At 52.6% G+C, this 24,804-nt stretch overlaps 2 protein-coding genes across 3 annotated transcripts in view; both read right to left on the bottom strand.

Moving 5' to 3' along the window:
• The window catches only part of LOC142362821 (hydrocephalus-inducing protein homolog), an 84,305-nt gene extending 60,443 nt beyond the window's left edge, over nt 1-23,862 (bottom strand). For both annotated transcript variants that reach the window (XM_075433478.1, XM_075433479.1), the window contains exons 1-9: nt 23,776-23,862; nt 17,442-17,561; nt 16,163-16,288; nt 14,398-14,517; nt 11,289-11,423; nt 9,015-9,214; nt 3,744-3,868; nt 3,317-3,518; nt 509-692 (exon numbers count right to left, since the gene is read on the bottom strand). In XM_075433478.1, coding sequence (XP_075289593.1) covers nt 509-692; nt 3,317-3,518; nt 3,744-3,868; nt 9,015-9,214; nt 11,289-11,423; nt 14,398-14,517; nt 16,163-16,288; nt 17,442-17,549 — 1,200 coding nt within the window. In that variant the 5' untranslated portion in view covers nt 17,550-17,561; nt 23,776-23,862. The remainder of the gene's footprint in view (nt 1-508; nt 693-3,316; nt 3,519-3,743; nt 3,869-9,014; nt 9,215-11,288; nt 11,424-14,397; nt 14,518-16,162; nt 16,289-17,441; nt 17,562-23,775) is intronic.
• A 177-nt stretch (nt 23,863-24,039) lies between these two features.
• LOC142362807 (hydrocephalus-inducing protein homolog) overlaps nt 24,040-24,804 on the bottom strand; it is a 28,879-nt gene continuing 28,114 nt past the window's right edge. The window contains exon 31 of the mRNA XM_075433428.1: nt 24,040-24,350. Coding sequence (XP_075289543.1) covers nt 24,040-24,350 — 311 coding nt within the window. The remainder of the gene's footprint in view (nt 24,351-24,804) is intronic.

Raw genomic sequence — 24,804 nt, 5'->3', positions numbered from 1 at the left:
ATTTAAACCTGCCAACCTGGTGTCCGGGCTCACGGATGACACTGGAAAGGAGATTCAGACGTGGTGTAAGTCCAGGTTATCTGAAGGAATTGATGTTTCCGTGATTAAACTTGGGCTGAACTTGGCCTCCTTTCCACAGAGGACCATTGCATTCGTCAGGTCAATATGTGAACTGACAGAGCTCTCATACCCTTTGTTAATCCCCAAACAGCCTACGTAAGGTGTGCCCTCACACATAATAATCGATACCTCTGAACACCGTCAGTACACTGCAGTGCCCTTAATTTCCAGCCCTTAATCCATAGCCCGTGCAGCAGAGCTCAGCTTCAGGCAGGCTCTCGCTGCCTGTCAGCAGCCCGCAGTTCAGAAATGCTTTTTGCAACAAGCTCTGCCAGCCTCACCAGAAACCTGTTTTCTCTCTTTATGCATCAAGCCAGCCGATGTGGGCGTCTGCCAAGCGACCTCGTTCGAGCAGGAGGAGGAGGAGGGGCTGTCAGCTATGGCTTACCACCGGCTCAATGGTGAAGACATCGTCGGAGAAAAGCATGGAGTCTCCTTGCACCTTGGCTCTCTGGTTCTGGAAGGCGCGGGACAGAAGGCAAAGGCGTTCTCGGACAGTGGGGTCCACCGTGCGCTCCTTGAGAAAACAAGCCGTCTCGTCCTCTTCCTGCCTCTGCAGCCTGCGACACCACCTGCAGCCACGGGGAGAGGCAGACCAAGCGGAGAATTGAAGAAGCGACATCTTTGCAGAGACTGTCGTGTGAGTGCAGGGGCAGCGAGGCGCGCGGGGAGGAACAGCAGCAGCCCAGCAAGGGGCTGACCCCGACCCACGGGGTTCCCAGGCGGATCAGGTTAGCCCTTGCTGCTCGCTGGCACGGCAGGTAGATTTACTCCATGCTTTACAAGCTAAGCAGAGGGTTTTTGAAAGCTGGCAGCCCTCGAGAGAGCGATGTGGCTCTAAGCCACTGCCAGCACTGATGGAGAAGCCACCAGCCACCTCAGCCGGCCTTTCCCACCATGGGGCTGCTGTGGGCAGGCAGATCACAAAGATCAAGGAGCACCCACTGCAGCGCTTCCTGAGGACGGGGAGCAGCTGGGTTTCAGCAGCGGATTCCCAGCACCGCTCTCGCTCCTTCCTGTTTGGACCTGCAGGGATAAGCAAACGATACCTGCCCTCCGTTCCCCGTGCTGCCTTTCACCAGAGCATCCCCCAGCCCTTGAAAAGCAAAAGAACGACTCCAGGCATCACACCACCGCGGTGCAATTAATGTGTTTCTATGCCTGGAAAGAGGCCCTGAGAAAGGAACAGACTTCACCCAGCATCACCCAATAAAGACGTCAGGACCAGCAGTTCTGAATCCAAACCCTGAAATCTAGCCTTGCACCACCATTCTCCTTTTCAGGGTCCTCTGCAGAGCTTTGACATAGTTCACCTCTCCCTTCTGTGGTAGCTGTCGCAGAAATCATTCTAGCGCTCAAAGATCACAACCAAGAGATGACAAGGGAGCTCTGGCTTCCTAGCTGGCACATTGCTGTCCCCTCTTCACGCTCCAGGCCCCTGGCCAGGAAGAACCACAGCAGGTGACAGCTCGGGGGGGCGAGTGGAAGGCTCCGTACGCAGCAAAGCAAGGCGACGTAGTATAAACAGCAGAGCTGTCATCACCCAGCTAAATCCAAATACAATTAGAGAGGAAATACAGCCATGGAGGTCAGTAACTGCGCACAGACAGAGCCCCGGGCAAATGCTGTCACCAGCACCAAAAACACTCGCTTTGGTGAGCTCCCCGTAGAGCGCGGCGGGAAATGTTTCTCCATGGCGGACCTACAACGCCGTGCATGAGGAGGGCTTCCAGCCACCGAGAGCAGCAACCCTCAGCAGACAGTAATTCCACCACTCTATCCCAGAAAGTCCTGCAGGAGGGAGAGACAGCAAACCCCTGGATAGACCTTCTCACCAGCCAGGTCTTTCCGGGTCCCACCCCAGTGCAGGGTCCTCCAGAAGTGAATAAGGCCTCTCTGCTCTAAAATCTCAAAAGCTTCTCTGACAGCAGGACTGTGGCCTTGGAGCTACGACTCCATCCCTAAGATTGCAAGCAAGGAAGAATAAAACGTCCTGGTCAGAGTCCAGGACACAAACTGGCACCAGATCAAATGTAACTGGAAAAAAATGGGGTTGAAGTTAACTGCGGGGAAACCTGGTTGCTTCTGAGGGGAAAGAGGATTGCTCAGGATCCAGTCTGAGACATGCAGGTGGGAAGAGATGGTAAAGGAATGGTCCAGGGAAGTGCCAAGAGAAGGTAATGAGATTTGTCTTTTAACACACTGAGCCTGCACAGAAGTCACACGCTGTGTAATTAAAAATAGAGAACAGTGGAAAACTAGTTTTGGCCTTCGAGGCATTTCTGACCTAATTACGTTGAACTTTATTTGCTCAGAAGCCCTTAAAAAGTGCTCCGGTTTGAGGCAGTTTCCTGATCAGCCGTGGGTTGAGACGAACTCCTAGATCTATCCAAGGCTGAAAAGTCGCACAAGGATGCCCTAAATCACCCCAGCTTCTAAGCGTCATTTCCATTTCACTCTCCCTGGGGCTGTCAGCACTCCTCTGCTGCCTGAAATGGGAATTTCAAAGCTTCACCAAAGCCACCCTTCGAAGGACCTGCCCCGTCTCTCACCACCTCGCTGAAGCCCAAAGGCAATTCCAGGTCCTGCGCTGCCCTTCCTTCCCTGCAGGACCCTCCGCCTCCAACCTCTCCCCAGCCTCCAAGGCAGGGCAGGGATACCTCGCTGTGCTGGAAACCAGGACGGCGCAAGGCAATCCACCACCCTGCAGCAGGCTGGCCTCACACTCGTTGGGCCAACAAAGCACCCTCCCCTGCACGTGGCTGGAAGAGGAGCCTGCCATCTTATCAAAGTTGCAGTGGAAGAAACTGCTTGGACTATCACCATAGCTGTGTTACCTGCAGCTATGTGAAGTCCCATGTAATGCATCCTGACACTTTCCTCAGCCTCATGAGCCCTTCTGTAGCCCGGAGATCTCTGGACCTCAGTGATTTGTGCTCCCACAAAACACCACTTTGCTATCCAGTCATGGTAATCAAGCCTTCCTTCCCAGAACATCAACCTCAGCTGGAGTCTGGGTGGAACTGGAATGGGAAATGCTGAGCTACATCACCCTGAAGCCCAGGGACAGACACCCGGACATTGTGGCTGGTTCACTTGTCCTAAACAACTCCAAAGCACCCACAGCCCTCTGAGGCCACACGTTAGTTCGACCCTCGGGCAGCGTATCTTACTGAAACGAATCTTTCAAACCAACCTCAGCTTCTGCAGATCCTCCTCTTCCTGAGTAACAAAAGCCTTCCACTGGAAGTGGGCGATGATTTCACTCCGGTTGTGGATGACGATGGATTTGTGGTTTGACAGCGTGAGGTAAGTCTTCTCAACTGTCAAGGACCTCCTCTCTAGCCTGATGTTGACATCTACCGCTGCTCCATACAGGCTTGTGTGAATATCTTCACCTGGAAGAAAGCCAAGGGGAGTCCTTTGCTCATCTCAGTTGCTAATGGCAGTACAAGGAACAGAGCCAGCTGTAACAAGTCACTTCTAAGCGCTGAAACGTGCAGAGGTTTTGAAAGAAAAGGGTTTAGAAGGAGTTTGCAAAGCAAGTTTAGCATTATTTCAGCTTAGAAAGGGCTCTGTTTTGAAGGACATAGAGCTTGCACCACGCAGTGCCTAGCGCTTACCTGTGTCATAGTGAACTATCAGGGGTCTGGAATGATCCCCAGTCTTCAATGGGTGAAACTCCACCGTGACTTGCATGGCGTCACCAACCCCAAGCATCCCGACGGAGCAATCGACAGCAAAAGGGCTGCAACACAGAGGAAGAGGCACATCAGGATTCCTGAGGGAGATGTGGGGATTATACCCCTTCCGCAGTCCACTTCACTGCAGCTCACTTGTGCACGCAAGGAGCAAACAAACCACAGCCAGCAGAAGGAAAACACAACACAGGACCAGAAGCACAGCTACTGACTCTCACTGCTGCAGAGACCATTGGCATGCACAGCTCAACACCGACTTTTTCCTGCCACCTATAAACCTCACCTCCAGAGACGCAAATGTCAAGGCAATACCTGTTGCAGGGAGATTACAGCCTAGAAATCAGACAGGGAGAATAAAAGTCTGTCTTGAAGACCAGAGAATTGTTACAGTTTCATTTGCAGCGTTGTTGTGTAAGCAACTTCATAATGATGTATTTTGTCATTTACCTTTTGCTCACTGGCCCCAGGGATCAGCTCCCCTTCTTTATAAAGCTGGGGAAAGGTCACATCCCATGAGGATACCACGGGCCAAACACTCCTGCCCTAATACAGAAACACAACTGACAAGCGAACAAAGCTGGCGATTCTGTGACTCAGGCTCTCAAACCACCACGTCCCCGTCTCTCCTGCAACCAGATCTTCAGTAATGGCAGTGTGCAAGGAGGCTGCAATATCCTTCCTCGAGTCCCATGGCACGCTGACCTTCTACACCCAAATTCTCTTTCTACTGGTCCCTTAATTCGCATGACAAAAGTCACTGGCGTTTGGGAAAATCCGCTTCATTAAAAGCTACCTCCGACCCCAAGGCAGGAAGTAAAATCCACGGGCGACCAAATTGCCTCATCTGTCCACTACGACCTACTGCAGGAAAAACCCAAAGATCGTTTCATCTCACTGTAGATTACTTTTAGTAGTGGTATAGCAGCCAAAGTCAAGCAGTACAACTATTCCAGTAAACCCAGTCTGTTAGGTCAAAGCATCCCAGACTCCATCCCCGTGCTGAAAGCTCCTGCGTACAGTCCCATCCCCCAGCTCTGCCTTTCCCGGTACCTGGGCTCTGTTTTCACATCCCCGGCTGCTCTTTCTATGTCCTACTGTAGCTCTTCAATCCCAGGCCTCCACGTAGTCTACGGGCACTACAGGGAGGGAGGCAAGGGGGCTCCAAGCACTCTGCCTTGTAGCAAAATCTGCGGAGCTTTCAGAGCTTCTTGCGGACATTCCCAAACAGATCTGATCTCCAACTGCTCCTCCCTAGCCCCGCAGCACGGCCTAGCACCATGTCTAATGTCAGAGAAAGGCAGTGTCGCACCGATATCCGCTTCCAGACACCATTTGCAACTCAAATGGACTGGAATGACATTTAGCTCCCGGAATGTCACCGAGAAGAAACTCATTATCCCACCTTAACAATGAGAACAACAGGAAGGGACTTTCTATATTTATACTATTCTTACTTTCTATTTCCAAGCTACACAGTTAAGAGCTGGGTATGGACATGCAGAGGGAAGACAGCTACAGTGCCAGGCTGCACAATGGGGAGGGCTCTGGGGTTTTTTTCTCTTTTTGAAAAAAGCAGTCAAAATGTGGCCGTGTTTTCTGGTAGATACCACAGCAAGGGAGAGCTCTGAACAGGGAAGGATGCTCAGCTGGCCCTGTGGATTTACTTACGAGCTCTCCCCTGGAGTGAAATGTGCAACAGCAAACATCAAAACATCCTCAGATAACTGAGTAGCGGGCAGGGAATGTCACCACCCAGTCACCAGATGTAAGAGCTGAGCTCTTGTACTGCCTGAGAAGAAAGGTTAGTGCTGGAGATGGGCTGAAGAACGCACCGGAGGTGGAAGCAGATAGGTCACGCTTGATGCCACAGAGAAGGGAATCCAGACCAAGGAGGCAAAGCAAAGCGATACGAGCAGCACACTGGACTAGGAAATGGCAGCACCCGCAGCTGCCTTGCGAATGGGCACCAGCTGGAATTTGCTCAGGCCAGAAAACAAAAAGCTTCAGCAACTGAGAGAGGAGTTTCAGTTGTGCAGATAGAGAATAACGGACACAGAGGAGGGCCGATCGGTCCATCATCTCAGACAGATCTCTCCTTCCCTTCTACTCCACTAATCCTCTGCCCTCTCTCACACGTGTGTGTGTGCTCGTACGTAACACACAAAGCTATTTTGGGATACCAAGGCTGGCTTCAACACAACACCGCATCCTCACCCAGCAAAAGCTGAGAACACATTCCACTTCAGCTGCTTAAATTCTCAGCTAAATAACAGACGGAAACCGTCCCGCATTTCAGCCGGCAAGGCTGGCACTCCTTGCCCCTAGCACCTACGCCATCACTCCCGATTACCGCACTTCAGATTTACATTTTAGGCTCTCCAGAAAAGGGAACGCAAGTCATTCATTTCCAAAGCACACTTGTAAGTGTTCTGTGATAATAATTAATCATCAAATTATTACAGAAGTCATTCAAAAGAATCAGTGACATTAAACTAAATCTTCACTACCTCTGTGGTTAATAGCGATGCAGCCTTCGTTACAGCCTTTACGACAGGGAAATGGATCCCCTAACATTAGCAGGAAAACGGCCTCTCTTGTGAAAGCCTCTGTAAATATTATTGTTCAAGACAATTGCCAGCTAATGATCTGTCAGCCTGTGGAGCGGTGTATTGGTCTGATTCTCAAGACAACTTGGAGGACAGTTCTTTTCTGCTGGGCTTGCTAGAGCTGCAGAGCTCACCAAGGACCTCAGCAGAAGGTATCTAAGCAGCTTCTCACAGCACAAGCAGCAAGGAACCAACCGTGGATTGCTGCCAGCAAGAGACTCGGTCGTTAACATGAAGGTTCCAGATATGGTAGAGGGTCCAGAGGCACTCGGCAGGAAGAGTTGGTGCAGTGATGCCATGTCTGACAGTACGGTCCCCAGCCCTGGCTGCAATAACCCCTCCCAGCACACTGGGGCCTTGGCGTATAGGGACAACGTGCTTGTTCACGTCTTGGGATGCAAAAGGTCATCCTCACCTGGTCACCAGGAGGAAACACTCAGATTTTGAGTGGAGAATACATCTGAGAGGAGTAGTCGACACACTGGAGGGATGGGCTGCTATTCAGAGGGACCACCACAGGCTGGAGAAACAGGCTGCTGTGAACGTCACGCAGTTCAGGGACAGAAAATGCAAACCTGACCAAATTTCACACTTGTCTTGCTTTGAGCAGGGTGTTTGCTCAGATGATCTCCCGAAGTCCCTTCTGAACAAAGCTGTTAGATGATTTGATCTTCTAGACCAGCCCAATTCCATTTCACATTCCCCACATTTCTCATTGTTCCTGTACATCCTTGCACAGATGTACAGGCAGGTGGCAGATAGACAGGCATTAGTGGAACTCAACCTTCAGCAAAGTTTCCAGTGAAGAATTCATTAGGACATTTCGCTGAACGCATAAAGCAAAAAAGAGACAGCAGAAACACAGAAGCTTCAGACTATTGAAAAAGAAACCTGAATGAAAGCGGGGGTGACTTCATTAGAATAAAATGCTGCTTATATTCAAAGATTTAAATAATCTGTTTGAAATTCCAAACTGGCTTTCAAAAGTTCATCATGAAATGGAAGAGATGACAGATGCCCTCCGCTGACAAAGGGAATCATCTCAGCTTTTGATCTCCGTACACATGCAATACATTTATTCAGAACTCTAATTTTTTTTCCTGTCGTTTGAAATAAAGCTTTTGTAATGCTTCCTATTTATTTCTTGAAAATCAGGACAAATATTTGATTGATGACGTTCAGAAACTTCAGATCTCTATCAAGCGAGATTCAGCGTAGCTGCTAAGCGTGTTGCAAAAAGACGCTAGGCATTTCCTAGGTATCTATTTCAGCGGTGACAGCTAGATCTGGAAATCCCAGAGGAAAACTGTGCAGCCATTTACAAGTTCCTGCCTACATATTTTCCAACGTGAAAAGCAGCAGCCTGCTTAAATAGCCTTGCCAGGCTTTGGTGGGAGCTCCTCTTGGACCCTCACGTTTCACAGGAGAAAAGTAAAAAGTCGTCTTCTGAGCCCTGTTTCCCCGGGGAAGAAATCGAGGCAACCCAGGCGCACCGAGTCGGACAGCAGGTCTCTGCTGCACTCCTGACCTCAGCTCCTACTCCAAGACCAAGCAGCTCGCAACCAACCACTCGCCAACTGAACCGGTTTCCTGGCCGATGCGGTGTCAACAAGGCGTTACCCTCTCCAGTTCAGCAAACTGGAAAATGAGGGACCATCTTCTGAGACCAAAAGGAGCAGCACAGGCTGTCCACAACACAAGCCACATCAGGCAATTGCTTCGGGGAGCACCAGAACCCCACGCGCTCGCGGCCCCCCAGAGAACGGGGGTATTCAGCCGGCAGCGGTCCGTAACCGTTTCAGACAGCACTTACGATCGGGAGGTTGCAAGCTAACTACTAACACATTCTAGCACCCTCCAGGAAATTCGGAAGAGATAAAGCTCCAGAAGAAAAAAGGCCCCCGACCCATGCACCACATATTTGCTGCACCTTTTGCCCGTGCCCTCACTAGCATTCCGGTTTGGGGCCACAGTACAGCCTTGAAGCCAGTGCCTGCTCATCTCCACTTCAGAGCTCATTCTGCTAAAGAATGGTTCTAGGGACCAGACCCAGCCTCCTGGAAAACAAAGTTCCTGGACCACGCAGCGTTACTGTCAGGGCCTCAATACCAATTGCTTTGATCTACAATCTCCGACTGCAGCTGTAATAGAGCCACAGCTACTGATAAATCCTTAAACGTCCTCTCTCACCAGGTCATAGCTGCCCATTTCCCAACACCGTATTCGCTTTACACGAACTGAGCTGCTGGAGCTGCCATCCGCCAGGCAGTACCCTACGCAGCCCAAGGGCAGCCGAGTTGCCTTCCGAGATTTTTGTGCTTTCAATCTGACAGAATCAGTCTTGCTAGATGCTGTGCTGGAGACGCATCAGTGCAGCATAAAGCTCTGCCGCAGCTTGCAGAGTTTTATCAAAGGTTCCATCACGCTTAGAACGCTGTAAGCAACTGCAAATCCCCCATGTCCTGCCCGCCTCCAGCTCTGGCGGCAACACAGCAGCTCAGATGCTCCGGCTCCGTTTTGGTGCTGTTCACCAGCCACATGATCACACCGCAGCGTTCCGCACAAGCGAGATGTTGGGCTGCTTTACCTCTGAGTGCTGATGCAGAAGCGGGCCTCCCGATTACCGATGTTGCGGACCAGCAGAGTTTTCTGGGTGCTGTACCTGACCGGACAGACGGAGAAGTTCAGCTGGTCGGGGAAGTCCAGGATAGCTCGGGCACCTATAGCTCGGATTGGCACCAGAAACTTTTCCCTTTCCGTGATGCAGGTGAGCTGGTGGAAATAATCCTGCAGGGAAAGGAACAGGCTCAGAACAGTGCGCTTAGCACCATCCCCACGGCAGAAGAAAAACTGCTCTCTTCTCCGACTGACAGCAGCATTCAGTAAAGCATTCAGTAATGTAACAGTGCTTTTTATGTTAATGACCTTGCATTCCAGTAGCATCAGTTGGACAGGGCTGTTAGCTTGCAAAGAAAAAACAACCCCATTGATCCCTCTGCTTTTCGCAGCAGAACCAGGCAAAATTATCCCATACCTTGATTCTGAGGCACCAAAACAGAATAATTTCACAGAAGCGATTACAGCAGTAACAAGAATCTGCTTCCATCACCCCTGCATACTATTAAATCACAGAATCATAGGTTGGAAAAGCCCTCTAAGATCATCAAGCCCAACCATCCACCCAACACCTCCATGCCTACTAAAGGCACTGTTAAGACCCCAGCTGTGGCACAGGACTAACTCCCATCCCAGCAAGGCAGCCACATCCTGGAAGCTTGGCAGGGGATGCGCAGGGACATGTTCAAAAGGACTTTGCCACGCGCGTGATCAACAGGCAGTCTTTAGATTTCCATATCCATGCTGTTTAAGGATAGCACAAAGTGTTCAACTAAACCTACGCAGCAAATGGAAGACGAGAAAACAGCTGTGCCCAAAGAGACCTCGCACCTCCGGCCCGGTGCAGAAACATCAGCTGGCTCAGAGCTACCCCCGAACCTTGCCTCTCCAGCAAAGCCATGCCAAGAACGGTGCCACCAGGCAGCAGGATGCTGATGGAAGCAGTCATCCTGCCTCTCTCTGCTTCCCTGCAACGCTTCCTCCCTTCCACGCCACCTACCAAACCCTTCTGCATTGACAAGCCTCCAGATCACGCCACTGAGAATCAGACTTGCCACGGCACTGATGTTCAAACTTCTCATCAAGAGCATCGTGTGGCCGGCATGGAATAGGTGCCGGCTGACAGAGCAGCCACAGTAACACGCAGGAAAACACAGCCACCCCAGTCCAACCAGCCCCAGGCTCCGGGCCAACGCGCCTGCCTGCAGACTCTACCTGTCCTTTCACCCTACACATGCTCTTCCAGGCCGGTGGCCCAAAGTCACCTGCACCACACCAACCTCCTGCTGAGCTAAGGACATGGGAGCTCGGCGAGTCTGTGCCAGGCTGGCTCCCCGCGGCTCGCAGCTGGATCGCAGGCAGGCAGGCGCCCTCAGGGACAGCACAGCTGCAAGGCTTGAAAACACAGCGGATGACAGCACCATCTTTGCTCCCAGCCAGGGGGAGGCAGGGAAGCGGCTGCCAGATGGGAAAGAGAAAAGCTCTCCGGATCTACTCATTCCTCTACTACTTCCCATGATAATTAAACCCCCACCACTGAGGAGAGAGATGCCTAAACTTCTTCATACATCTCCCTGCCTTCTTCCTACTGTTCCACACGCATCTTCCCTCTCGAATGCTCAAGTTCCTCAGGGAAAGCAAGCACAGCCCGTCAGTCCCTGCTGCACCACGCAACGCCAAGGCGTGACCAGCTGCAGGCTGCCTGACCACAGCCTGGAACAGAGCTCACAGCAGGGCCAGCGTGCAAAGAAAAACGACGACTTTAGACATGATGTTCAGCTGTCTCAATGCTGCGTCCAACATGATATACGTTAAGGTGACTCCAGCTTTCAAAGGTGGTGGTCCTCACTCTGATAAGACTCGCTTCGGGTCCTCCAAATAACAGGGCTCTTGTGAACAGACCTTTCAGTTCATAATTAGCAGAGCAAACCCATAATTATGCAGCAACAGACAGATACCAGAAACCAACCCCTTTGGAGGCCACCCCACAGTAGACTGTCATCCTTGAAGGCATTAAACCTTCCTGCACCGAAGGATAAAAACAGTCTGAAACATGTAATGGCTTCTAGCCTAGGAGAGCATCATCTCGACTGTGGGGAAAGTTTCCCCCAGTTCTAGACCCAGTGCAACCTCACTGAAACCAGGACCGTTGCGCACAACCCACACCAGCTGCCTTGTTCTGAATCCAGCCCTGCAGGTTCAACTTCCCCTGAAGGCACCAACCTGTTGGGACCTCCGGTCTCACCTTGTTCTCCTCCGGGGTGAAAAGAATGCGGAAACTTGAAGACATGCCAGGTGCTACCTTACGGCACACACCACTGTGGCTGATCAACTTGAAATAAGGTGAGCTCTCCAAGACGACTTTCACCAGCCGAGGAACCTGCGGGCAAGACATGAAACTATGATTTTCCCTGTCATACGGAAACATGAAAAGACAAGACCCGGCCATGCCCTGGTCACATCCTTCCTTAAACACCTTTCCAAAGCACTTCTATCTCTTGAGGTACATGCGTGTCATACACAAGGATAGACTTGAATCTCTTCTGCCCAGGCAAAAGAGCTCAAGACAAGAAGCATGCTGTGGAGGAATCGCCAAGCATGTAAGACACCAGCAGGACGCAGATACAATACCTGAATCAAGTCATCCCCATATTCCACAAGCCCAAAGAACCTGCCTGCACACCTCCAGGCAGTCGTGCCTCTAGGAGAAGAATCTATTGCCTGCAGGCAAAACGGTATTTGTTATACCGGGGCAAGGAAGAAATTCCCTTCTGACATACTGGGTTGGGGTGGGGCAGTCAAGCTGTGGTGCTACAGAGACATGTGGGCAGCCCACTACGAGAAGGAGACCGCAGACATTGTGGCCTTACTGGCAATAAAAGCAAACCTGAAGAGCAAAAGGAAGAACATAGGAAGACAAAGAGACAACCCCAGAAACAAGCAGATGGCCAAGAGAATTTAAAGGGGGCTGTAAAGAAGCAAGTGAGAAGCCCGACAACCCACAAGGAAAGGCTGATGCAGAAGATGCGAGCAGTCAACTTGCCAAAACAACGGAAAGCCAGACGACCCCCCAGGCTGTGCCTATCAATTATGGGCTTCAAAGGCATTTTCTGCTTTGAGATACATGACCAGTGCTGACTTACAGCGTGGTTTCGTTATTAAAAACCAAGCTCGGCTCTCCGGAGGCTCTTGCTGCCCGGTGACTGCAGCCAGTGCCTGGTGACAGAAGAGCCATAAGAGAAGAGAAACTGAGGCAGGTTTTAATCAGGAAAGAGGATACCTACAGAAAAGAATGCCCAGAATCAGCGTGGACCACACGAATGGCATGGCGTCCACGCAGCATCTTTCCAATATTCCCAAGCCAAACGCCAGACCAGGAATGGCGCGGTACCCTCCCGGAGTCACCGAGGGACCACGCCTGCACCAAAGTTCTTCCATTTCCAGCCGTGTCCCTGTCAAAACCTGTTCTCTCGGGATTTACTTTGACTTCTCTTTCTGTTCCTCCATCCGCAATGAGCTTTTTTGTTTTACCCACCTGTTTGTTCCCCCAACAGGCAGATATGGGGAGGGGGTTAATTCACCTGCTCTCCTGCACACCTCCACCTTCCCACCCTGCCCTCCTCTCATGCATATGTCTTACTCTTCATTACAGAAGAGTATCTTTAATTACACCTTGCTTTTTCTGACCTTTCTCTACGTCCAGTACACTTCCTGTTATGCAGCAAGGGAAACCCCTGCATGCAGGAAAGTGCTCTGGGAGAGAACACCGAACCCGGCTCCTTGCCTCCCTCCCACCTTTTCCCACCACCTTGCTCTTGGCACACGCCTCATTCGAGCAAATGTTTCCCCTGCTGAAAGTCAAAAGGTCTCCCTTTTCCTCCTTACAGTGGAACAAGATTGATGACATTTTTCTACTTTTCCCGTCTCAGCTTTCTTGGGAAATCTCAAAAGAATCACAACATTTTTGAAGTAAAGGTGGAGACCTTCAAGCACACGTTACTCTGGATGTGCTGGGGCTCTCCAAAGGGAAAGCAGAGAGCCACCATGTTTGAGAGAAACCTGAGCAGAACTGAATTCATCTGAGCCTAAACCGGCACCTAAAAGCCTCCCTTTGCTTCTGCTAAATCAGTCTGTTTCCACTGCTGCTTCAAAAGACCTTTCCTGGAGTGCTTACACTGCTAATCACAACTTCATTCCAGCACGAAGTGGAGAAGACCCAAGCCCTGTGCTTTGACCGTGAGCTGCACACAGGCAAACAAAGCAGGCGACGAGAGGCAGAGGTGCCCTGCCAGAAACCAAGCAGCAGCAAGCAGCCACCGGGACGGGCTGCAGCTCTCGAGATGAAGCATGAGAGCAGCTAACAGCACAGCCCTCAACATTCCCATCAATCCAGGGCTTTCAAGGGGAAGGATGCTCACTGCAAAAGATTCTTTGGGTTAGACACTGCCAACGCATGGCCAAAACTGGGGGGAGAATCCCCAGCATGGGAAGATTCCCCACCATTGCAGCCCTGAGGAGAAGGACTTGGGGGTACCGCTGGATGAGAAGCTCAACACGAGCCAGCAGTGTGTGCTTGCAGCCCAGAAATCCAACCGTACCCTGGGCTGCATCAAGAGGAGCGTGGCCAGCAGGGCGAGGGAGGGGATTCTGCCCCTTTACTCCGCTCTCGTGAGACCCCCCTGGAGTCCTGTGTCCAGCTCTGGAGCCCCCAATATAAGCAGGACATGGATGTGTTGGAGCGGGGCCAGAGGAGGCCACGGAGATGACCAGAGGGCTGGAGCACCTCTCCTACGAGGACAGGCTGAGGGAGTTGGGGCTGTTCAGCCTGGAGAAGAGAAGGCTCCGGGGTGACCTTAGAGCAGCTGCCAGTGCCTGAAGGGGTCTACAGGAAGGATCAGGAAGGATGGAGAGGGGCTTTTCACAAGGGGCTGTAGTGATAGGACAAGGGGGAATGGGTCTAAGCTAAAAGAGGGCAGATTTAGATGAGATATTAGGAAGAAATTCTTCACCATGAGGGTGGTGAAACACTGGCCCAGGCTGCCCAGGGAAGCTGTGGCTGCCGCCTCCCTGGCAGTGTTCAAGGCCAGGTTGGATGGAGCTCTGAGCACCCTGGGCTGGTGGAAGGGGTCCCTGCTCAAGGAGGTGGGGTTGGAACCAGATGAGCTTTAAGGTCCCGTCTAACCCAAACCATTCTATCATTCTATGATTCTATGATCTTGCAAAATAAAGGTGATGGGACATTCTATTCCAGGTGCGCTGTGCTGCAGCAGGTAACGTGCTGTGCTGTACACCACGTGAATTACGCTGTTCTCCTCTTCCAGGACAGCGGTAAACCTCCGCGTCGCAGCGCTTACCTTGTCGTTGTTCCTCAGAATCAGTGGCACCTCGTAGACCTCGTGGGGGACGTAGTTCTGAATCACCACCTCTGATGGGAAAGGCTGAAACGAGCTCTGTTCCAGGTCAACCACTGAGAACTGGAGATACAAGAGAGACACGAGTGAGAAACTCAGCTGCTGGGGAGAGATTCCTGAATGAGGATCCTACGCTGATGCCCACTGAAGTAAAGTCTCGCGGTGAGTACATCTGCCCAGCTCACTCTAGGGAAAGAGCAGCTCACTCACCCACGTTCGGGGCCCGTCAGAAGGTTCTGGACCACCTTAAGCAGGCTCAAGCTAAGCAGCTCTTCTGGTAGGTGTTTCTCCAGATTTCCTTCTCCGAAACGCAAGGCAGCACTTACCTCCAGCAGAGCCCCGTGCTAGCGTGCTCACACAGCTCCAGAGCACTTACCGAGACAGCCACGAGCACTCATGGAGCAAGAACAACCCAAGTGTTTACATGAGACTCCACGAGAGACAATTTTGGGATGATCTTTACTCTGAGACAGAGAGACCAAGTCCCACACAGCCCCAAATATCTTTTTTTGATATAGAGCCTAGAAACCAGTAAGAAGAGAATGGTGCCAGAGGAGGTAAGGCCAAAAAGAAAGCAACAGAGAAGTTAAGAAAAAGACAAATGAGGTAAACGCTGGATGGTGGTAAGGTTCAGCGCTTTTCTCAGCATTACTGGGCCACTTGGGTAAGACTGGACTTGGCGTCTCCTTCTTCCATCAGCTTTAAGTAGATGCTTTACCCTATTCTGTCATTGCTGTTTTATTTAATGCTACTGCAGAAGCACATCTGAAAAGGTATACAAACTGCAAGTATTTACGGAGGCATTACTTGGGAAAACTCCTCCCCGCTCTGCCTCCCGTCTTCCAGCATCGGCGTGCCTGCTCGGAAGACGCCGGCAGGTCTCCTGCTCCTCCACAGAGCTCCCGTCCACGCCGAAGCCAGCAGCCGCAGCGCACGGCCAGCGATTTGTGCGCTCCTCTGCTGCGTTCCCAACCTCCCGTGCTGTCTGGGCCAACCCTTAACCAACCTGTTACAAGTCTTTTCCCGGCAATTTTCCACTCAACAGCCTAAGTCAGTACTCTGCCCGCTTGGGCTGTGTGTTACACGGAGCAGTTCTGTACGAAAAGCAGCTTTAACCACACATTTCAGTACACACTGATCCAGATAAAGCACACCCACTGCACTGCACAGGGCGAGTCCCCTGCCTGTCTGGCAGGATCCTGCAGCCTCCAAACCTCACACCCTGTGAGGGTCCCACATCTTGTTCCACTCAACAGCGTTAATGCAGCTGGTTTTGTGAAATCCTGAGTCATTAGCACAGGCCCCCAGCCTGCAAAGCCCAGTGCTGCTGCCACGGAGGGAGTCCTACGACCCCAAGCACACGACAGCGCCAAAGCAGTGGCTATTGCCAGCAGGAGGGCGGAAAACAGCAAGCTCATGCCCTTGTGTCCTACCACAGCCTGCCCCCAGCACCGTGCTTTAGAGACGGCAGCTCAGCTCCAGCAAAGCCCACCAACTTCAGCAGAGGTTATTTCTCTTGGCTTAGCACACATCAGGCCTCCAGCATCGCTTTTCCCCCAGCAGAAGGAACTCTGCCACCAGCAGCAGTTTGCAAGGACAACAGGACCCCGTCAGCGAGGTATTGCGACACGCTGGACGCAAGCCTGCCACAAGCACGCACTCTCTCCAAACGTCACAAACAGCAAGGACAAGGGCAGGGAAAGGCTACCTTTTGATGGGAGGCTTCACTCATGTCTAGAGGCTGGATAATCTGGGGCCGCCTCATCTCCCGAGTGCTGGCCAGCCTCTGCTTGGTGGTCAGAGACCTCTCCTTCAGGAAGGCGGAGGGAGTCAGCTGAAACACAAAACACCAGCAAGAGCTACAGAACTGCCTGTGCTCAGAAAGGCTTTCCTTGTTCCAGTGCCACTGATGAACAATTTGTGATCTCCCCAACTAGGATAGTCCTGGAAGTCCCGTAAGCTACCTGCTGAAATATTTAACACCAGTAACTTAATAATGCAGAGCAGAATACACATGCTCTAACCAAGTGGCTCTGTCCCATTAGCTTCTCCTGCACGATCTGATGTGACACATTTGGGGATTTCTGCTCTTCGGGCAAATTTGTTCTCTCTTTGGTTTTGCTGGATTGAGCCAGTGACCTTTGCAGGGAGCGGGGAGGAGTTACCAGAACTCCCCCAGCTCCACCCTTGCACGATGCTCACAGCCAACACGCACGTGGAGACGTCACTGCTGGCTGAGTCGAAGCGAAGCAGAAAAGCAGCCTTGTGCCCAGACCGAGGTGGAGAGGAATGCGTCCAAGTTGGAGTTCTCTCTTTTTAACTAGCACTTGTTTTCTCTCTCTTCTGGCCTCACAGACCCCTCCACACAAGTACACAGAGATATTTCCTTGACACAGCCTCAGCGCTGGGTCACCTCCGGCCAGCAAAGGGGATGTGTGTGGATGGGAAGGAGGAATTGCCCTGACTCCATAGCTGTTTGCGGGGCTTGATCTGCTCTCCACGCACGATACGAGACACAGTAAAAGAGCTGCTTGGAACCTAGGCTATGTGGGACAAGCCACATCTCTCCAGTCTTCAAGCAGACTTTGAGCAACCCACCACATGCCCAGCTGCCCAGAGGCATGGTCGGAGCAGCACTGGCAACGAGGCCTACATTACAGAAGATGTTACTGCCCACACAGCAACAAGGATGGAAAGCAGCACATGCTCATGCTCCATCTATTCCACAGCAATGCCCACTACATTCATTTCACTCGGCTCCACTGGCCCATCCAGGGGAGACTCTGGACTTTCCCCGAAGCAGCACGCAGTCAATCCCCCACCGCAGCATGATGGCCACCTCCAACAGCAGCATGGCACTGAAGAGATGGGGAGGTGGTGCCCAGCTTCACCATGCTGCTAGACAACCGGAGGGACGGGCACAGCAGGGACACGGGGGCAGTTTCCAGCCTTACCACAGCTCCTACCTGGCCACAGCAGGTACTTACAGTTACAGGCTCCTCTGCCTCTCTCGCTAGCTTTGCATTACGAGGTGCTACCACGTTGCTCTGCAATCCATTGGACATTTTGGGGCGACGGAGCTTGCCAGCGGCCATGCCTCAGCTCACCTAGAAGAAGCGACAATGGCACTGGAGGGTTGGACTGGATGACCCACAGAGGTCCCTTCCAACCCTGAACATTCTGTGACTCTGTGACTCTGACATTCTAGAATCCCATTCACGGCAGTCTCCAAGGACACAGCTGTGTCTCCAGGCTCTGGCATCCTTCAGAAGTGGAGAACATGAGGCCTCCCCACCCCGTTCCATGATGAAGACCATATTTCAGTGGCAGAGTGGAGATTCATAGAAGTCAGACCCCAGAACAAACAATCCCTGAGCCAAAACAGCGTTTTGCTGGGGGTGCAGTCCCACAAGCCACAGACACACACCGGGGGCCTGCTGGCATTTCTCACCTTGCCCCCTTCCAGCACTTTTGGAACCCCATTTACTGGAATTATTAAACAAATCTCTATTAATACCCAAACTGTCCTTTATTACTCTCTAGCACTCTTTTGGTGCGAACAGAAGGAAGCCAAACATCACTCAGCCGCTTCATTTGGCAAGAGCAGCTGAGCTGACACGATGGTGCGCCCGACCCCACGAAGCGCTCGGAGGGTTAGGAACAGCCTGAAACCCAGGGATCGCTGCTGCCCCGAGCAGTGACAAAGCCAGACCGCTGTCCTCCTCTGCAAACCAAACGTCCACCCTGGGCGCCAGGAGCCTGCTGAGGTTTCTAACTAATGGAGCACAGAGTTCAATACCTGGATTAAGAACTATAGCTTCTCAAGGCTAATTTGGTTGGTGTAAGTTACAAAAAAACATCCAGCAAATATGACTCCTTCCAGGCATGAAATTACCACAGCGCCCAAGAGCGTTCCTCCACGGAGAACGAGGACCCTAATTTTTACTTGTTAACACCCAAACTCCAGGCTCCCTACAGGCAGAGGCTGTAACCGCAGAAATAATGGCATGAAACCATTAAAGGAACATGAGCAATTAGCTCAAATATAAAGGCAATAGATGTGAAAGCAGGGCAACTGAAGACTTTATCCTAACGACAGTTCTTTTCCCACATCCTTATCCCGCAGGCAGCACAGGTTAACGGGTCTCTGGGCTGTTCTTCTTCCAGCCCCCAGCCCGCCGACCACCCCTCCATCTGCACTGCACAAAGCGGGTGTGCGAGTGAGGGCAAGGAGAGAAGACAACTCCACAGAGCGGGTCTCGGCCACCGACAAAAACCCAAGGTAAACACGCACCGCTAAGGACTACTTTGGACTAGAAATAACTCTCCCCTCCCCTTCTGGCTAAGTGGACCAGGGAACAGCTTGTTTTCCGGGACCTGACAGACCAGTGCTCTTGAACCAAGCTCTGCCCTCAGCCTTTTTACGTCCCGACATGAAGCAAAATCACAGATCCTGTTCCCTCCTGCTTCCTTCTGTTCCACTTCACCATTTTTATGCAGACTCCTTGCATACAGCAAGGCATCATCTACACAAAGATGACCATGCCCTTCCCCTCCAGCTTTACCCAGTCACTTCCAGGCGATAACGTCACTCCTTTACTCCCCAAACAGCGACAGCATTGGGCGGGTTTGTTGTGCTGGGCCCTTTGCAGTGCTCAGAAACGACAAGGCTGCCATTTCCCCTTTGCTCTTGCCAGAAACACGGGAGCACAGCACTGTGCAACGGACAGGCTGCAGCAACAGCTAGGATTTAACACTGGAAATGACTATTTTTCAAGAGAGAAATCTGATGGGGATGATAGAACATTAATCTGGATTTCAGCGTTTTATTAGTGGGTCTGGAGAATACCTGGACTATTCGTTCCAATTTTCTAACTGTAATTTCACTTCACTTGAAATTAACCCTGTTCATCATGCCCGCAATGCCTGTTTTCAGAGAGCTTCCCACCTCGACACCCCCCATCCCAGCCTCACAGCTCCCCCACCCTCCAGCCCCCCAGCTCGCAGGCATCCACCTCCCGCCGAGGGGGAAAGGAGCTGCAGGGTATCACACAGCTGCTGCATCCCTGCCGCTGGCCCTCTGGCCAACAAAACGGCCTCCACCCCGCCAGCTGGCCAGGCACTACCTGAGGACAGGTAACTCCCACTTCTCTGGGAAGATTCCCTTTTTGTAGTGCCCGGTCTTGCCTCCTGAACCACCACGGGCTACCTGGTGGCTGTGGAATGCCTGGAGGGACAGGAGCCGGCCAGGGAGCAGCAGTAACTGTCACAATCACAGAATGACGGAATGTTCGGGGTTGGCAGGGCTCTCTGTGTGTCACCCAGCCCAACCCCCCTGCCGAAGCAGGGTCACCCACAGCAGGCTGCACAGCACCGCGTCCAGGCGGGTCTGGAATATCTCCAGAGAAGGAGACTCCACAGCCTCCCTGGGCAGCCTGGGCCAGGGCTCCGTCACCCTCAGGGGGAAGAAGTTCTTCCTCGTGTTCAGCTGGAGCTTCCTCTGCTTCAGTTTGTGCCCGTTGCGCCTTGTCCTGTCGCTGGGCACCACTGAAAAGAGTCTGGCCCCGTCCTCCTGACACCCACCCTGCAGATATTTGGAGGCATTTCTAAGGTCCCCTCGCAGCCTTCTCTTCTCCAGGCTGAACAAGCCCAGCTCCCTCAGCCTTCCCTTGTAGGAGAGATGCTCCAGGCCCCTCACCATCCTCGTAGCCCTCCACTGGACTCTCTCCAGTAGCTCCTCATCTTTCTTGAACTGGGGAGCCCAGAACGTGGCTTGAAAGCACCTCCACACCCCAATGCCAAACCTGACGCCGGCACCTCGACCTGCTCTCAACCTCAACACCCCTGCTCCCACGCCCAGCTCCGTTCCTGCTGTGGAGCTCGCCAGCTCTTCTTCCAGCCCAAGCCTTCCCATCCTCCCAGGGGGACGGAGGGGGCCAAAGCCGTTCCTTAGCCCTGCTCACCAGCCCAGACAAGCTCACTGCCACATCTCCTCGCAGAGCTGCATGGAGAAATCAAGTGAAGAAAAGCCTGATGTGCAGGCTGCAGCTAAGATGCTTGAGAGTGGAAGAAAAGCCTTGGCTGGGGAGCTCTGCTCCCTGCATTACAAAGCCTTTTAGCTAATGACTATTTAACATGCAACACATAAGCAGCCTCTGGAGGAAGAAACAGAGACCAGGAGCATCTTCAAAGTGAAGGAAGAAGATTTGTTTCACCGTGTGGGCTCACAGCTACTACAGACTCTTTGCTTCAGGCTCGGCAGAAAAGCAGGGTATGCACAGGATCGCCCTGCTCCCCCGTGAGTGCTTTTGGCCATGAGCTGCATTGGCAGTGAAGAGAAGCACCTTCACCTCTTTAGGGCAGCAATATTCACCTCTGAACGCTACCTGGCTCAGGATAGGGGCTAGGGTCATACGGCCAAAGTATCTGTAGGCACGAGGCAGGGCTCCATGCGAGCTCACTCATGCCAGGCCCTGGAAAATCCCGCAGGCTGACAGCACAGAATCAGGCACAGAGGGGCCCTTCGGTGCCCGCGAGCCTGGCAAAACCCGCGCTGAGGAGAAAGTTGATGTGAGCACTTTGATACGGCCCTAAAGCACCCAAATCCCTTTGTGCATATGTCCAACAGCTTCCCTCTGTAAAATAAAACTGAACAGCTCCCTGATGACACTGTGCTGAAAGGGACAGGAAATTGAGAATAAACAGCACATTTCTTAATGCACGTGATGAAAAAAAAAAGTTTCATGCGAAGTACACTTTGCTGGAAGAGTGACGACAGGACATCTGTTAAGTGAGAATCAGGATGCTATTGAACCATTTTTTCCAGATAAATCATCTTGCCCTGTTCAGGCTTAAGTACCAAGATCACATTTCTTGCCTAGAAATCACCTGCTTAGTTATAATTACCACATCAACAGCATCTCAAGGAAGCCAGGAAAGGAGAAGCCGAATTTCCAGGACTAAGCTCTCGCCCCTCCAGCCCACTGCTAAGCGGCCGAGTGCTTTCTAAATCAAGCCCTGCTACCCAGGCAGCCTCACCCGTCACCTTCAGATTCCAGTCCCTCTGTATTTTATCACTTTGCTACTGTCATCCTGCCATTTATGACAAAAGCTCTACCATAGCTGAGATAATTCACAGGAGCCTAGTGTTACACCTTCCTGTTCTTTCTTTTAATAAGCTTCAGCTGGCAGCAAGACGGACCAAGCTCCCTTCCAAGGGTCTGCTGCAGATTCCCCAGCTCCGCACGCTGTAATTCACAACCGTGGCTCCTGCCTTAGGTATTTGCAGTACTATTCTCCCTTTCCCAGCTGCCTCTCCCAGCACCTGATCTCTGCTATCCTAACTTTGCAGCTCCCTATTCACTCTTTTCCTGGCATCTGGACCACAACGCATCAGAGCCTCCCTGCAGCTCCGTGGAAAAGCAGCAGGCAAAGGACGACGCGCGGATCCCCAGGCCAGGAGCAAGCGGCCACGGGCGGGGTCGGAGCTGACGCTGCCATGGTGAGTCCAGAGGAGCAGGTCAGCCAAGCAGCACCACTCTTCAGGAGCTATGGCAAGACCTCACCCCAAGGCCATGGGAATCACAGCACGACTCCTGCGGATATCGGATTGTTTCCACACACGGTATCTTACTCTGCAGCAAATGCTTGGACGTGCCACTTCGCTTTCCTTTGCAGGCCAGGGTAAGACAGAATGAACAGTTCTGTGCTCCCCAGGGGCTCAAAGCACGTGAACCTCTGCTCTGCTGACGCGTAGCGATTTGTTCATCTCCTGTTTAACCGCACACCCAAGCTGGACCAAGGGGCCCTGCCAGCGTCCCTGAAAAACACCCTCTCTCCCTTTCTGAGCCATCCCAGGCTTCTGCAGCATCGGCTCGCGGCGTGGAGCACCGGCTGTGCGACATTCACAGCCCGACCGGCTGCTGTCACCAGCCAGGACCCCGAGAGCTCGGGCACCAACCCAGGAGTCGGAAATGCTCCTACGAACCCCGATCCAAGACAAGCCCGTTTCATCTCCAGGCCTTCTCAGTGAAACACTTACGTGTGCTCATGCCCAGTTCTCACGAAGGAGTTTCAACCTCTGGAAGGACGTAAGCATTAATCGAATTCCAAGATGCCAAACTGCAGACAGAGAACCAACCCAACGCAGCGGCAGGAATCCCACCACCCCTCCACCTCACCTGGGCTGGCTCCAGCCTCGCACCCAACCATCCACACACTACCGCCTCCCAGAGTAGTAAATATTCCTCATTTACTGGATTACCCCTGTAATCCTGCAGCACTGGCTGTGACCCTGAGGCCTTACGGAGCAGGCTTGGGCTTCATCGAGCTACTTCCCATCCCTCAGTCAAGGGCCAAGGCTGGACAGCGCGTTACGAGCCATCTGCACCCTCCTGCGGCAGTCCAGCCTTTCCATTTTCCCTAGACGTCCACAGGAATCGCTTCTCAGAAAACAACCTCCAGATTTCATACGCAAGGAAAGGACAGTGAGGGCGACTTCGCTTTGCAGCCACTTCAAGCTAGGCCATCTGTGGCATTTTTCACACCTATTTCACACGCCTGGACAACAAAGACGTGCCAGAAGCAGCACCCAGTCATCCCAGGGCAACAGCACCCAAGGGATGCCCGAAGGCTAAAGCCACTGCTGTTTTCGGGCATCCATCCACCGGGACCCTCTCCATTTAGTTTCTTCTCACTTGAATACTCTTCCAAGGCCTCCCACCATGCTTGCAGCCTGTTGCCTTTTCTGTTCTGGAAATTTTAGGACTGGGATAACACCTGCACGACCCTCTCGAGAGCACTGTCAATTTGGAAAGGACCCAAAACTCTTCTCCTTTCTGTTCTCTACCCTTGCCCAACACAGACATCCTCCACGCACATGCTGATGCTCTCCAGGAAAAACACTGCTCTCTGAGCTCTCCTCTGGGTGACGGCAGCTCCTCCCAAACCAGCCACTGCAGGACAGGTGGGCTGTTCTCCTGCGTTATGCAGCAGACGCTAAATGTTGAACTAGAAATGATCTTTTTCGGGTCAGCTGAATGACTACGTTGAAGTGAAGGATGGTGAGGAGACACTCACCAGGGAATGCAGCACCGCAGCACTGCTTGGGCTCCAGGCCAGAGCAGTGACCCTGCGACGCAGACAGCACCAAACACGTCCGTCTCAGCAGAGGATGGATCATCTGTGAAACAGGACTACACGGCTCAAACAAAGCACAGAGGTCCTGTGTGCCCCAGGCTGCCCCATGACACCAAACCAGCTCAAGAACTCCTCTTGAGGGCCTTCCCTACACCTCCAACACTCAGACCAAGAGGGACTCACCGCTGGACGCTGCCTCCGGCTTGGAGAGGGCCTCCTCCGAGGTGGGCTCTGCCGGTAGGGTCATCCACTGCTTGGCCTCATCCATTTCATCGTCCTCTGGGATGACCAGCTTCATCAGGCTCTGGTTGCACACGTTCGCCACCTCCTTGATGTCTGAGTGGAGGCAGTGTAAGGAACACGCAGTCCCACACGCGGCCGACTGCCACATCTGGCCAGCCACGGAGAAGCCACCGCCGCGGCCCCAGCAGGGCTGCCCCAGCCCAGCTACTGCAACCCCCCTCGTGTCCAAAGGGCCGGTGCGGGTTCTAGCGCTTGGTGGGAGGACTTCTCCTGGCCCTCCCCAGCCGTGCAGCCGGCCCTGCGCCCCGGGACCAGGAGACAGGCGCTTCCCTGCTTGTTGCTGGAGCAGGAATGGGAGCAGCTCGGAGTTAGAAGGATACTCTTCTTGCGATCATCGTAGGAGAGACACGGCAGGACAGCGGTCAAGATCCCTGAGGAGTAAGGCAGCATCACCCGGCCAGCCAGCTGGATGAACTCCCTCATCCAGCACATGGCGCTCAGCTGGATCAGGTCATCTGGAAGACACGGGACAAGCAAAGGTGAGGGAAAAGACAGCACGGGCAGCTGAGCAAATCCCACAGGCCAAGGACCACCTGCAAGGTGAGACGTGGTCCAGAGAGACTCTAGTCCAAGAGAGTTTAGTCCCTGAAGTGATAGACAAGACCTGAATCTGCAGCGAGGTTGAGATTAAACACAACCATTAGGCTTCAGAGTTAACCCAGTTCAATCCATAGTCCAGGTTTCCTCATTTACAAGTAATTCTGTCAGGCTTCCCAATGCCTCAGGATCTTTCCTCTGTCACACCTGTAGCAGCTGCCTGTCTGGATGTGGCACCACACCTAGAGCTGGGGTTTTATTAACCCCTCAAGCTCCGAAAAAAGGAGCACTGCTGGGGCAGTCAGACAATGCCAGGCCACATTTCACACTTAAACACCTTATATTCATCGGGCATCAGTTTAATCAAGAGCA

The sequence above is a fragment of the Opisthocomus hoazin genome, chromosome 12, assembly GCF_030867145.1.
Source record: "Opisthocomus hoazin isolate bOpiHoa1 chromosome 12, bOpiHoa1.hap1, whole genome shotgun sequence".
Classification (NCBI taxonomy): domain Eukaryota; kingdom Metazoa; phylum Chordata; class Aves; order Opisthocomiformes; family Opisthocomidae; genus Opisthocomus; species Opisthocomus hoazin.
The sequence above is the reverse complement of the archived record's forward strand: the minus strand, read 5'-3'. Positions and strand labels throughout refer to the sequence as shown.